The 15,896-nt window shown below is 41.3% G+C and overlaps 1 protein-coding gene across 2 annotated transcripts in view; it reads right to left on the bottom strand.

Moving 5' to 3' along the window:
- Positions 1-1,001: 1,001 nt before the first annotated feature.
- Positions 1,002-15,896, bottom strand: part of plcg1 (phospholipase C, gamma 1) — a 190,540-nt gene continuing 175,645 nt past the window's right edge. Inside the window, exons 30-32 of one of the 2 annotated variants that reach the window (XM_039735804.1) lie at positions 10,329-10,417; positions 8,917-9,101; positions 1,002-3,362 (exon numbers count right to left, since the gene is read on the bottom strand). In XM_039735804.1, coding sequence (XP_039591738.1) covers positions 3,329-3,362; positions 8,917-9,101; positions 10,329-10,417 — 308 coding nt within the window. In that variant the 3' untranslated portion in view covers positions 1,002-3,328. Of the gene's footprint in view, positions 3,363-3,390; positions 5,883-8,916; positions 9,102-10,328; positions 10,418-15,896 lie in introns of those variants that run through there. The other variant, XM_039735803.1, reaches the window with a different exon arrangement.

The following is a 15,896-nucleotide window of genomic DNA, read 5'->3' as shown; positions in this document are numbered from 1 at the left end:
AGTCTGCTTGCCCCTCGTTTCCACAGTCTTCTCACTTCACTCTTTGCTTTTGCCATCCAGTGTCTGCCACAAATGTTTGCACCAGACCACCGCACTCTCTGGTGGCACCTGGTTTCCCCGCCACCCTTAGCCCAGAAATCTATGTAAAGGTCCCGGTGTGGAGTTCAGATTCCAGGTAGGTTTGAATTTACCAAAAAATCACGAGGGCATCAATAGCTTCCCAACAAGGTTATCAGTTATTATCTTTATCTGAGAGACAATTAGGCTTTTATGGAGACCCCCACCCCACCTTCCAGATGGCACCTTTGGAGCGAGTCGTGTCAGGCCAGACACTTAGAGACCCAATTCACTGATGTACACAACGTCTAGTCGTGGGTCATGTCACACTTGTGGACTGCAGTTGCTGATCCCCTTACCGCACCCTGTCATTTTGTGAAACTGAAAAATCCCTAAGCATGCCATATTTAGCAAATGCATGCCAGTGTACCAGTGCACCCCTTTTTGTGACAGCCAGTAGTACGCTGCCTGTATGAAGAGTTAACGGGTAAGGGAAGTTCAGACATAATCTCGGCCCTTTTTGAATACCTCAAACATGAATCCAAAGCCCCTCCATTCCTGGACATTGCGCGATATGAATTGAACTTTCATTGGTTGTCCGCTCTCACGCACATGGAGCTCACAACTACAACTGGAGACCAAATCAGTCCTGTTTGAGGACATCAGAGTGGGTCATGGACGGCTGGGTATGAAACATTCTGCGATCGGCGCTATGACTGGCAATCGCTGTGAAACTCGTGTAATGGGACCCGGCCTTCACCTTCCCTTTTTTAAATTTCTGTGGTGGGTTTTTCAGCCCCTTTCCATACCAGAAAGCTACCTCTTCGGTCTACAATGGACTCTTCACGTGTCAGTCACTTACATAGACGTTGAAATACCAGCAGATACCTGCCATTAAAAAAAAAGAAGGAATGGTCAAAGAAAAGGAACAGAGCCTGATAAAACACATTCAATATGTACTTTTATTATTTTTTCCAGGCTGAGTATGTTTCATATGAAAGGCAAAATTAAATTTACATTTGTCTTAGCTTAGGCACATTACAGAAAGGCTTCTTTTTTTTTTAATAGATAAAACAAAGACAAACTTAACATAAACCCACTATATATAATATAATGGAGGCACATTGAAGCAGAATAGAAGAGCAATAGCAGCTTTGCCATCTCCTAAAGCAACAGTACCTTAATATTTTTACAGTTTCTTGACCTGAAAACGGGCAGCTGGGAGTTAAACTATCGAGTTCAGGGCTGATCGGGGCGAGTTGTGCTCTAAACACAGCATTCATCGGACTTCTTTTACTTGAAAGTGCAAGGAGAACTGCTCACTAGAGGCTTTCAGAGAAGATAAGCGGGAGCCTTCAGGACGGCAGCTAGACGGACGCCGGCCGGCCTGTCTGTCTGTCTGTCGCCTTCAGCGGTGGCTTGTGAGATACATGGAGTGCCCCGCAGCAGTGCAAGGTGTTGCTGACTAGAGAGGACTGCAAATGTCCTTTATTTCTTACGGAAAGGCACAAACGATTAATACCTTAGCCATTCCTTCTGGTACAGGAATTCTCACTGGTCAAAAACGAGGAAACTCCTAAAGCTGAGAAGAGCAGAGGGTCTAGGAAGCACAACGTGCTCATTACATGGCCACCCAACACACGATAAAATAATCGCATTGGGATGTCCTCTAATTTCCCCCCATTTCTCCAGGTTTGAAGCAAACAGATTTAAAAGACTAGCTTACAGACTACAATTTCATTTCATTTTTAGACATCAGCCCATAAAATTACTCGAATCCAAAGGACAACCCTTGAGTCATGCAGCATTTGGAATACAGCATTTTTTTGGTTGCATTTCCAATTTATTTAAGACAGACACCATCGTGTATTTCAGAGGCACACAGTCTCGGTCCTGGTACAGCCTTCTTTAGCGCTGGCGGACTGGCTGGCTGGCTACTCCCAATTTGAAAAGGTTTTAGCCACTCGGACGGGTGGCAGGATGGCTGGACGTGGCCTGGGTGCCCATAATACTGTTTTGTTTTTGGTAATACTGCTTCTAATGGTTACTTGGTGTTCATAACACACCCAAATGAAGGCCTGGCCTAGTGGTGCCACTGTGCCCACCAGGGCATGTCTTCACTGTATAGGTAAGAGGGCAAACTCGAATGTGGCACAAGGGACAAATGGGCCACTACAGCACAGGCAGGATAAATGCAAAAGTCTGTCTGCCCATTCCAAAGGTGGCACACAAACAAAAAACGGGCAAGAAGTGAAAGAAATGAGGAGGAAAGGCAGCATGAAGACGTCTCAAATGCTTTTTTTTTTTTTTTTATAAACCACATGTGGATTTCCATTGCAGCACATGATGACCCTGCTGAAAATCCATGACATTATGACTACTGCAAACACGTTTAAAAATAAAATACATACATGGCAGAGGCAAAGAGAATGAATTTGCATTAAAACAAAACTGAAGCCTCCTGGATTAACACTGAAGGAAGAGGGTTAGCCCGAATCGGAGGCCATAACTATGAAGAGCAGCGGCTGCTGAGAGAGGCCGAGAGATCTGACAGAATGAAAACGGGTGACACAAAAGGGACTGACCGAGGGGACAACACTCCGTTTGACAGGGACAGAGACGCCACAGCAGCTTAGCAGTCGTTTCTCTTGAAACTGGGCTTTGTGGGGGGTAAGCCAAATTTGAAAGAAAATAAATACCGCATCATCCCTCTTTTTATTGTGCTATGTATTCAATCCCCTCCTTCTCCTGCCTTCGTGAAGAAATGGAGAAAGAGGACCCAGAAGTAACACGGGCAAGATGGGATGCTCATGCGTAAAGTTATTGTCCCCGTGGATGCAGACGAAGCTACATCTGTGACTGACACCTTTGAATGGAGAGAAGACCCCAGCAGCTGGTGTTTAAGCTGGCCAAGCTGACCTGGACATCTTTGTGTACAAAGTGGAATGTAAGCCATCACCTCCTTCCCCATAACAATATCCTTTATTAATAATGGACTATTTAATGGCTGTCACTTAATCTGAAGGGTCACCCCAACGACCGACCAATCCCTCTCCCAAAGACGGACAGCACAATTCTTCTCGGTTGGACTTGTGGGTTTCCAAGATCCCATGGCTTAAGTCGTCTGAGTGAGGCCTTTTAAGACAGAGAAACCAGGAGCAGCTGCCTGAAATGTAGGCGAAAAAGCAGTAACGTTTCCATAGAAACCAGTTTTCACAGCAGTCAGTTGACATGGTCAGTACTGGAGGCACTTGGAACAGGACCACCTCATCTAAATGCGATTGTCCCGCGGCTTCCAAATTAACCTGCCAGAGCCACACAAGAAAGAAAGAAAGAAAAACAACAGAAGGATCAGGTTTTTTTATTTTTTCCATCTGTAGCAAGATGTCTACTAATCCTAAGCTATGTCTTTTCCAGTGAATCATTTCATTACCGTTAAGAGGATGTTAACAAAGGAAAACGTCCATCATTCGTGTCTGCTTGTGTGAAGCCACCTCAGCCTAGAACACAGTGTTGTACCCGCTTTAGAGACAAGGGCGCCATCAGTCCCACTCGGGGATGACCGCCTGCCTGACCACACAGAGTTTGGGCTTAAATAGTCTTACTGTGAATAGTTAAGTGATCACCAAAGATGACACATTTCTTTTCAGCAAGATTTAGTGGATTGTTTTTTGTTGTGTACAGTTGTAAAATAAAAAAAGAAAAGGAGCACCATGCAGATTTGGGCAACCCAAGGTATCTGAGGTCCCCGATAACTTTTCCCAAGCTCTCACACTTTAGCTCATTAGGGCTCCAGTTTATTCACAGTCATTATTAGGAAACCCCAGGTGATGCAAATTGCACAACTCTATAAATTTTCCGACTCCTCACACCTTGACCCAACAAACAGCAGCCATAAGCTCCTTTATGCAGCTGCCTAGCACTCTGAAAAATAAAATAATCAACGTTCACAAAGCAGGAGAAGGCTACAAAAAGATAGCTAAGTGTTTTCAGGTATCGATTTCTTCAGTTTGTAATTTTATTAACAGGAATGGTGGAGGTCAAGATTAGGGTAGGGGATATTAGCCCGAAGGCCTATGCATGGGTACACTGCTCCGTTGATAGAGGTCTGGAAGATCGAGAAAACTTTCTGTAAGACTGGTTTTTGGATTGCTAGGAAGGCAACTAAAAACCGCCATTTGACTACAAAAGAACAAAAGGAACATTAAGCAAACTCTGGATTGGTGGGGCACTGTTCTACTGTGCAGCAACACCTGAACACATACGATCATCATGGTACAGCCAGCAGAAGAAAACCTTTCCTGCATCCCAGCCACAAAATTCAGAGCCTGAAGTTTGAAAATGAACATCTAAACAAGTAATCTGGAAGCAAGTCCTGTGGACTTATGAAGTCAAAATAGAGGTATGTTTGGAGAAAAAAAGTGTGCTGACTTCCTTGAAAAGAACACCCTTCTATCTATTAACCATCAGGTTGGATTGACCATACTTTGTGCTTGTGTTACAGTGGCGCAGGGAACTTGTCATTGGTAGAGGTAGAATGGATTCAAAGAAATACCAGCAAATTCTTGAAGCAAATATCACACCATAAAAAGTTAAAGTTAAAAAAGAATGGGTCCAACAACAAGATAATGATCTGAAACACACCTCAAAATCTACAATGGAATACCTCAAGAGGCGCAAGCTGACATTTTTACTATGGCCCTTATAGTCCCCCCGACCTAAACAACATTGAAAATCAGTGAATAGGTCTCAAAAGAGCAGTGCATGCAAGGCGGCCCAAGAATCTGGCAGAATGAGAAGCCTTTTGCAAGGTTGAATGGGCAAAAATACCCCAAGTGAGATTTGAAAGACTCTTAGCTGTTTACTTGCCCAAGTGGGTGTTACTAAGTACTGACCATGTTGGGTGCCCAAACTTTTGCTTCATGCTCTTTTCATTTTTTTTGGTATTTTATACTTGTGAATGAAGGAAATAAAGATGTAATCTTGATTAAAATATTAAAGAAATGTGTCATCTTTAACTTTATGCCTTTTGGTGATCAGTTCATCTTCGGCTCACTTAACTATTCGCAGAAACAGACATTTTAAGCAACGGTGCCCAGACTTTTGCATGCCACTGTCCTGTCTCTCCTTCTCACTTCCACAGTTTCCTCTTCCTCTTTTTCTGTAGCCTGAATTGATTTGTCATGCAGATGTGAAAGAGCAAATGCGTGACGGATGGCAACTGCTGCTGCATGGTGAAGTCAATGACTGCAGGCAAGGTGTCCCATACAATGACTTCTTGTATAACCCATTCAACCAGGTTTGTCCTTCTTCAAATGCCCATGCCCTCCTTCCTTCTTTTGAGCTGTTCCTTTAATTATTTGCTTCATTACAGACTCGCAGCCTCTGTCATTCACTCGTTTTGTCATTGAAACTCTGTTGCATTCATATTCACTTCATCATGTAGCAGCTTTAATGCCCCGTGTGCAAAATTTCAGCAGCAGTTAGCGGGATTTGGGGTTGCCAATGGACATTCTGAACATCAAAGTCTTACTCTGCTGCTATGAAATCTCAGTTAAGATATATATATATATATTTTTTTTTAATAAGTAGAGGAACTGCATTGTGGGAGAATACACAATTTGAAACCAAAATTCTTAACACCTTTAACTTCTCTCCAGCATCACATTGAACTACCACTTTTCATGAGACATAAGCAAGGCTCTTTTTCCACATGGATTAAGATACAGACCTGTGTCGTGACCTCCATCACCAGCCTGACACAAACAAGCAGTTAAGGGAGTCCAGAAGGCAGAATCAGCTTATGGCAGTAAAACAGGGTTCTCCTACAATGTGAACACTGCCAGTTAACATGGAATCGGCAATCTCTGTCACTTTCTGCTGTCCACTGTCAGACACTTCAGCATCTACTGAGAACTAAGCAAGCACTAATGGCTCCATGGGACTCCTGTTTATACTTTTTGTTGAATCCTCTCAAGGCTTTCCCTGATGCCGACTCTCAAGCAATCTAACACCACCCACCCTGTGAAGCGCTCACAGACACGAGTCTAGCCTGCTAGCTGCTACAATAGTTTCTCACAAACCCATGAATGGGCACGGAGTCACTTATAACAGCATAACAAGTTTCCTAAATTTTCAGAAACCATCCACAATTTGTATTTTCAAGCTTCCAGGGGTCCAAAGGGTTAACTACATCTTGCAGTATTTTGTACCTTGCAAACACTTTAATAACTGTGGGCCACCTTTCATTGCTTCAGTTGTGATCTCACTCTTCTGTTGATGTCACACAGTGACTGCCACCATTAGTGGCAGTAAAATCTGATCCCGTCCTTCCTTCCTCTCTTTCAGCTTTTCGATTTTTCCTTCCTCAGTTGTAGGTTCCATCTTCAGTGACCTTCACTTTAGCCAATGAGCCTCCTCTGTACAGTTTAATAAACTGCAGCAATCCATCACAGTGCTGCACTGAAGTCACCTTGATACATTTTGCAGAAAGACATCACAGGGTGGAAGAGTTTAAGATAAAGTGCAACCTTGTGCACATTCTCTGGCAGGTTTTAGGAGCGACAGAGCAGGAACTCTTAACAGAAGCATCTACCCTCTAAAATATTAATAATTTATTCAAAAAAGGAACATAAAACGGCACCATAACTAAAAAAAGGTATTAAAAATCATATCCGTTTCATGCTATGGTGCCGAGACCAGTCCTTATATTTTTAGTCTTTCTGTAAATGTGACTCCAAGTGGCCCACTGTGACTGGTGGCCTTGGACTCCTGCCTTTATTTTAATGTCAGTCCAGAAACTTCAGTACTGGATGTGCTCCGTTTGTATTGGAATGTAGCAAGTATTTATTGTACATTTGTTACGTGTTTTTACATCAAGTTCTTTTAAGGGTTTTTCTGAATATTTCAAGAAATAATCCACTCAAAAATTATATACATTTTTTTTTATTTGCTACTTACCCCATGTAGTGTGTAGTGATTGCTGAGAAGAAATGTTTAATCGCATGTTTTCATGCAGAATGGAGATGAAAAATCTTCTGATCGAATAGACGTCTACGGTGACCAATGTTGACTAACAGCAAGCAATATCAAAATGTCCATGAATGAATCTCACGTTACTCATATCGTATAATCCACATGTCAAGTCATCCAGTTGTATGCTCACTGCGTCCCAAACATGCGTATTTTTTGTACTAAAACGTTGTTAAATAAACTGCTTCTGGAAAGCACTCTCATGACCAAAAACAGGAAGTTCTTGGACGTGAACGAGTATTTGAATGGAGACCCATCTCACGTCATTACATTTACAGGGATATTCAAAGTGGTTAGCCACAAGTGCAGAACTTTGGGAGGATTGTTTAGTGTCAGGCTGCAAAACGGTAGGAGTGAAGTGACCTTCTGCTTATTGAAGAGTCTGAGGGCAGGGGTCCTCAATCCCGGTCCTGGAGAGCCGCAGTCGCTGCAGGTTTTTGCTCCAACCCAGTTGCTTAATAAAAAGCACTTATTGCTAAAGTAACACTTCTGCTTCACTTTAGTGATTTTGAGCCCTTATTGCTTAATTTTGCCTTAAACAGCTATTTTAATTGCTTCTTATTATCAATAACACGCAAATGACAAGAGAGAGCAGCATTTCTCCATTTAGCTTATTTACATTTACACCTGTGTGTATTTATCTGCACTATTGGGTTTAATTAAATACTTGGAAGAAAAATGAAGAGAAAAAATTGAAGGACTGAGAATTACTCGTCCATTTTAGCCTTCAAATCATTTGCATGATAGAAAGGGAAAGAAAATCTAGGATATGAGAATGACCTGACATAGCAGAGTTAATTTAATTTCACAGCTTGTTAGTGCTTTATTGGCAAGAATTGCTTTCTAATTAAGCAACCAGGTCAGAACAAAAACCTGCAGCCACTGCGGCGCTCCAGGACTGGGAATGAGGACCCCTGGTCTGAGGGGCATATTCTCTTCCCAATAATGGCATCATTTGCTTACCTTTAAGTCTGAATTGCCACTCTGTAAACTTTGCCCTGCTGATATCACATGAAACATAATTTTAGCCAATGATTTAGATGTTACAGGGCTGGACTCGTGACCAATGAATGAGGGGTCGCAGGTCTTCAGGTCAAATGTTTGGGCGAGCCCGTGTACCTTCCAGATCAGTTCACAAGACTTTCCCAAAGTGATTTATTTAACAATATTTTAGCAAAAATGCTTGTGTTTGAGATGCTGTGAGTATACGAGTAGAAGACTTTTTTTAATGGACATTTTGATGTAGTTCACTGTTGGTCATCATAGACTTATTTCCATCAGACACTTTACTATCTCTGTTCTCTATTAAAACATGAAATTACATTTTTTTCTCATCCTACAACCATCATGGGGTAAGTAACATGTAAAAAATGGGCAGAGTGTTCCTTTAAGTCACAGTTTATTTACTAATGAGCACCTTACTGGGTCTGACTCGGAAGTAGTTGTGGCCAGTCAGCATTTAGTATTATTTGCCTAGATCTTTACTCTGCTCATCATTAATTGTCATTCTTAAGATACAATTAAGGTAGAAAACTGCACAGAAAAAAGCTAATTAATAGAAAAATGACCAAATAGATGGAAGCACTGAAAGCTATGCTAACTATATCTACAGTTCTTCTAAAATTAAATGTGACACTACTGCACTTTTCCAAATTCAGAATAGAATTAAAAAAGACCTGCTAATTAAACAATGAGATCAGTTAAAGGTAAAATGACTGATTGTGAAACTGGTTAAAAATAAAAACCAGCAACCAGAGTAGGTAGGTAATCAGAACCGAACATGAGAACCACTGAGTTAAAGGAAAAGGACAAGAAGCTGGAGATCACCTTCTGTCTCTGTCTGCAAGTTCAAGTAGCTGCTCCTGGGACAGTCGCAAGTCCTCATTCTGGGGCTGGTAGCGGGATTCAAAGGAGCCGTCTCGGCTTCGATATGCCTGACTTGTTGTAGGTGCTCCAGGCCACTCCCGAAGAGACTGAGACCCCCCTCCGATAAAACACTCCCCATTCTCATGCTGCATAAGACGAAAAGAAGGGAGGACAAAACACTTTCACTTTTATTTACTTTTTACACGTCCCCAGTGCCCAGGCCAGCCTTCCCCATTTCCGCAGAAATGCTATCTGCAATCCCATCACTGACACCATTTGTGTATTAAAAAAAAGAAAGAAATTCACAATGAAATGTCAAAAAAAAAAGAAGGAAAAATAAACATAACCCTAATTAAGTATTGCTTGAATTGTGTCACTTAAATGAGAATATCTGACAAGGCTCTTTAAGACAAGTGATTTTTGCATTAGTCATATGTCACAATAACTAGTTCTCATTCTTGCTTTTCAATTTCTGTTTGCAGTTGATCAAAATTTCTACTACCAAAATCTGCAAGTGCTGCATCCAGATACATCATAAGTCGACAAGGAAAAAGTGGTCAGGGTGTCCTGAACAGAAACGCAAAGTAAGGGAGCCCAGTTCTGATCCTGGAGGGCCGCTTCATCACAGGGCCACTTTAATTCCTGACCAGTTAATGCTGCCAACTTAACACAATGCCTTAACTAGGACTGACTGACTTTACTATGCAGCCAACAGATGACCAGCTAACTCAGGGGTCTGAAAACAGTCTACTATGTAGTAGCTATTAAACAGGGGTGAGCAACTTCAGCCCTGGAGAGCCACAATGGCTGCAGATTTTTGCTCCAACTCAATTTCTTAATGAGAAGTCAATTATTGTGGCACTGATTGTTCAAGCAAAGTTTATATGCTTCATTTTAGTGGTCTTGCTTTTTAAGATTTCCCACCCTCAACTGCTTCTTTTATCCTTACATTCACTTTTTTTTAAATTGCTCCTTATCAAGAATAAAATGCAAATGATAATGGAACCAGTAGCTCTCCATGTAGCTTGTTTCCATTTATACTTGTAGGTATTCATCGGGAACTATCTGGTTTAATAAAATATGTAAAAGGAAACTGGACAGAAGACCAAGTGAAGGAATGACAATTAATCATCCATTTTAGGCTTCAAACCATTTGCACGAGTTCCTTGGAAAGGAAAAAAAAAAATCTGCGATAAAAGAGTTTCTTGATGTGGCAGAGTGAAAACACTAACAAGACATGAAATTAAAAGCACACCCGTTATCGATAAGGAATGCTTTCGAATAAAGCAAAAAACCTGCAGTCACTGTGGCCCCCCAGGACTAACGTTGCTCACCCCTGACATAAAGCCTCCAAATAACAAATTTTCACTTACCCCACCACTAAAAATCTCCAGGTGTACAAGCAGACATGCCAGCTCCAAGTCTTCATTATAACTGTTCTTTAGAGGTACAGATCTAAAACCTATCTCAATCAAAAAAAAAGAAAAAAAAAAGGAAAGCTGTTTATCAGGTTAAATGCTCATGACAAATTGTCCCTTGAGTTTCTTGGCACCCTGGTATGCCCGCGGCCTCTGCTTTACCCCCTCCTGCAGTGTTGGTCTCTCCATGCTCTTGTGACCTTGCACAGAAATAAAAGGCCTTCCAAATTTGGAACGAGATCATCTACAGAAAGCTGCCGAGTCATTACAAATTATTACATATAACATATAATGTGGGAAAAATGTATTTGTGAGATCATGTAATACCTAATGCACACTACACCTGCTCCGATACTGTATGCTATACCAAACAGAGAAATAGAACAAAGTATTAGAACTTAAACGCCAATATGGCCAAATTATAAGAATAACTTTAGTTTATAAAGGTGTTCATTTAATGCTGTGATACAAATACATTACAATTACATCAACATACCACATAAATAATTACTCATCTTCAGCTTTATGCTGAAATGTACCTCAACTTTGGTTTTTTGTTTTTTTTTTTGCAAGTTATCCGTTACAGACTTGAGGCTAAAGTTGATCAGAGTCTTTGTATTTCATGTAAATCAGCCAAATGAAGAATTTAGAAGCTAGAATTAAGTGTCTCTGGTTTACTGTATGTATAAACGCGTCTGTTTTGTGACAGGACAGCACTATGGCACAAAGCTGTCTGGGTACAGTTGGCATGTACTTCCTGTGTTTACAAGACTGTTCCTAGTTTTTCTTCCCACAGTTTCCTAAGAACTAGAATGAGCGAGTTTGATCTGCTATGGCCTAATGTCTCTCGCCCAGTGCTGGTTGACACCTTGTACTCAGTAACTCTGGAATGGATTCCTGCTCTCCATGACTATAACTTGGACAAGCAGGTTTACGCAACACATTTCATTTCATGGAATTGACCCTTGGATGTCTTTGTTTATTCAGGTGCCTCACCCTGGGTAAGCCTAACCTTGTTCTGTGTGAAAAAAACTGCACTAGGATTGTTTTGAACACAAAATCACTAACACAGGTGTTATAAAATATTTTGTAGAGCGTGTCATCCTCTCGCACATTACATGGCCCAAGATGACAGAGATTTGTCCTTCTTATCACACAGGTGAAATACACTGATGTGGGTAAATTTCTGTAGAGGACATTAAGACTACTAATAATGTGTCACAGTCCAGGGGCCTCATGTATAAACGGTGCGCATGCACAGAAATGTTGCGTAAGAACATTTCCACATTCAAATCGCGATGTATAAAACCTACACTTGGCGTAAAGCCCTGCACTTTTCCATGGTACCTCATACCTTGTCGTACGCAAGTTCTCCACTTGGTTTGGCAGACTGGTGGCACCCAGCGTCAAAGCAGTGCTACTGTTCCTGCGTGGTTACCCTTTATTTCTTAGAACCACATTCCTGACGCGGCTTTATAAATACATTGAAACTAACCACATATTGTTTATTAGTGTAATGCATCTGATTGTAATTGACCTGTAACAATATAATGGTTCTGGGAACAGCCATAGTATTCCAAATACCATAACTGCTTTAGCGTTGTTACTCTCACTTCTTCTTTCAGCTCCTCCCGTTAGGAGTTGCCACAGCGGATCATCTTTTTCCATATTACTCTCACTGCACCACTCAAAGTATTTATATCACTGTATCTGAGTGTGAATCACAGCAGCAGCTGATCGGAAAGAGAATTATCGGGATACCGTATCAAGCATACACTGCCTCACCCACGGTCAAACGTTTCAAAGCCTTTCCGGTACAGACCTCGCGGTTCAGAAACGGTTTCATCCCAAGAACTTTAAACGCACTCAATCAATTACTCCTTGTAGAACTGTTTGTACTTTTAAGTACAATCACCCCACTGTAAACTTGCACTACAGTTATAATATCGAACAACCTGCGCCACTTTATAAAGCGCATATTTACATATGATGGCAATATCATTTTTAAGATGAAATGCAGCAAAATATGTTGATTATATGATACAGATGAAATTTCAACTTCATTTAAATAATCTGTATTGTTAATAATTAAACATGTGAGGACACGGTGCCGCAGCGCTAGCAGGTTCACGTATTGCTCCTGCATCACGCTGTATATTTGCCGAGGCTGGCGCGACACTGGAAGGATAGATGGATATAATAATTAAACACATACTATGAAGATATTTCAATGTTCCTTAAAAGTTTTGAAGAATCGTCATTGTAAGCTTACAGATGGCTTAACGTCTATTACAGAGCTGATTGTGTGGCGATTGAGTATTTGGGGAAAGAAAAGTAACAACAGGAATTGGAGGTTAGTACGTTTGAAAGAGACAGTACTGCTACAATAAATTATTTCATTGAAGGTCGCACATGGCGCAGCAGCATCTTGTGTGAGACATGAACAATCACTGCGCCACTGTGTTCTTAATAACATGCTTTCATTCCAATCATCACGAAAATGATATCACGTATACATCTCAGTATTTTAATTACTCAGAGAGCTGTAATATCACAAATGTAATGGATTCTGTGTCCTGTCGGAGAAAGAGAAAGAACGGAAGCACGTAGTGATTCACATACATAGAGCACATTGAAGATCAAATACAAAACAAAGCATTTAACATGCTACTTTAGTTACAATGGGATTTGAGAAACTAGTAAATTAAATGATTTTAAGATGAAGTTTATGTTCTACTTTAATGACAAAATAAACTATGTGATTAAAGCGGATATTTCAAGATTAAAGTTGACATTTCGTGCTTTTTTCCTACTCTGTGCCTTTTTTTCTATGTACCCTAATAAGCTTCCACATGACACTCAGATGGTGGGCTACGTCTCGTCTTTTCACAGCGACTTTGATATGTGACAACTTCTTTTTTCCACTTGGAAATTCTTATATTTTACCTCTTGCTTTTGCCATTGCCTTTTCACAGAAAACCGAGCTTAAGGTCTATTTATATTGATTTTCATATTCAAAGTGGCGTAATTCTGTGAGGAGACGACGCGGGACAGAAGGCGCGTGCACGTGCGTTAAGTTTTCACGCTGATCAGGATTTATGGAGCGGAAGAACGCGGAAGTTGGAGTACACACAGATTCCTGCATCTGGAATTTTCTGTGCGTAAGCACATTTCGGCTTTTGTGCTTACGTCCTGTTATAGTGCGAATTCTACGCACGGCGTTATACATGAGGCCCCAGGTTGGTCCCTGGTAGCTTGAACCCAGAACCCTTGATAATTATAGACTGACGACTAGCAGGGCAAAGTGAGAACACACACAGTCAAGAGGTGGTGTTAGCGTGCTAGTGCTTTTATTTTAAAACCAAATAAAGAAGGGTTCAAAATTCCAATGTGCAAATTCAGTGCATTGCAAGTCCATAAACAAGTAGATAAATAATCTATCCATAAAATTTAAATCAAATACATAATCCATTAAAACAAGGTTAGAACACATGGCAGGAAACAGTTCTGTAAAAACTCACTTGCCCTGGTTTATCTTTCTAAAAACTGACAGCTCCTCCGCTTACCACATAGGAGATGTCATACCAACGGGCACAGCCAACCTTTAAAATTCAGACTCAGTCCCTGCTGCCAGAAAGGCTGAGCCTCACTCCTGTGACTCCCACTGCCACTCCCTGGCCTTACAAGGGTGGCCTCTTTAAGAACGGGTCACTCCTTCTACCTCCAGGGCACTCAGCCCCTTTGAATGGCAGCCATATGCTCATCCTCAGGGCTCTCTTACCTGGCTGCCTGCCTCCTCTCTTCTGCACGCTGGCTCCTCTGCCATCTTCGTCATCCTTCTATTCCCTTTAACCTCCATCTCGCTCTCTCTCTGTCTCTTGTTCCTCCTTCTTCCCACACCTTTTTTATCCCCACATGCATGCAACATCTCAATTACAATCCACGGGAAGTCAATGAGGCAACTGGAACTAATTGCGCTCTCATGTGCAAACAAGATCAGCCCCAATCACCCCATCAAATATCCTGGGTCTGCTCATAAACAGATTGTGTGGCTTAAACTCCATGGGTGTATTTTAAAAGTGTATTGCCACTGACCTCTCCCATCAAAAATTGGTTTTGATACCTAGTCACACCCAGTCATGACCAAACAATGAAAATGTCAGACAACACTGTGACTGTTACGACCCCAGCACATCTTCAGATCCTCACTGCCCCTTTAAACAGCAACCACAACAAGCATTTCTGTGAATGTGGTGCAATATTACATGATGATGGATGGAATAGGATACTTACAGTGTGTGTTGCCACCTGAAGGAAATGTATAAGTTCATCCAACTGGCACACTATCAAGCATACCTGCTTGGCAACACAAGTCGCCCGTTCTTCCAAACAGCCAATTAATTACATGGCTACAACTCAATACAGCATGCAGACAGGATTAAGAGGTTTAGTTGTTCTTTGACCATGGAGTGGACAAGATGTGTGGTCTAAGTGGCTCTGGCAGCTCAGATTCAGCAACCCTAGTGGGACTTTGTGTATAGTTTACACAGAGTGGCTGCTCTTAGGATGAGGACACTTGTTCTATCGCAGAAAGATCACGTCCTCAATGAATAAGTCTTTAAAACAGGGATGTGAAGAAAGTCCTTTCTGAGTAAAGAATCTGTCAAGCTTGGAACAAAATGTGTTCTTGCAATAGAAGACCGCATGGATTTCCATTCCTGTCAGCAAAGAACAGGAAGATGAGACTACACTGAGGCCATAATCATGAAAACTAGAAGGCTGAAGGTGGTCACTTGTCACTATGTCACCTAGTCTAAGGAATCAGTTTCTACTGTGACAGTAGGGTTAGAGATCAGCATAATCAGTATGAATCTACTGAGCCTTTCCATCTTGGGACACTGCTGCAGAATGAGGATGCCAGTTTATTGGCACACAGTAGACCTTCTACTTTCCATCATCTGAATGATGCATCATACCTAAGCTTGACCTTGTTATAGACCTTACGCATCCTTTAAGGCTGTACGCTACCCTTTCTCAAATGCTTATTTATAGCAGGATTGTGTGTCAAGTCACAAAGCACACATTATCTCAAGTTGGTTCCACAATCATGACACTGGCCTGCATAAACCCCAGATTGCGATCTAAAACAAAACTTATGGGAAAAATATTAAGCAATATGAATGTGTTTTCCAGATAAAGCAGTATAAACTGTCACACAATTCCCACAAACAAGTCCAAGCCCAAAACAATCCCAGATACAAAGCATTTACTGAATTAAATGTAAATATTTTAAACTGTTTTTAAACTGCTACTACTTGGAGGTGTTCCACGAGTACAACACATCTTAAAGCACATACTGCATGTTCATAGTATCTCTGCTTTGACCTAGAGTGAGCAAGTGTAGCTGTAAACATGTGCATGTGCCACGTAGGAAACTGGAATTCTGTGGGTTCAGAAAATATGCCATGGAAGACTCACCTATGCATGCATTTTTACTGTTTACAGAATGCCCCTCTAAATGTT

Source organism: Polypterus senegalus, chromosome 14, assembly GCF_016835505.1.
Source record: "Polypterus senegalus isolate Bchr_013 chromosome 14, ASM1683550v1, whole genome shotgun sequence".
Classification (NCBI taxonomy): Eukaryota; Metazoa; Chordata; class Cladistia; order Polypteriformes; family Polypteridae; genus Polypterus; species Polypterus senegalus.
The sequence above is the reverse complement of the archived record's forward strand: the minus strand, read 5'-3'. Positions and strand labels throughout refer to the sequence as shown.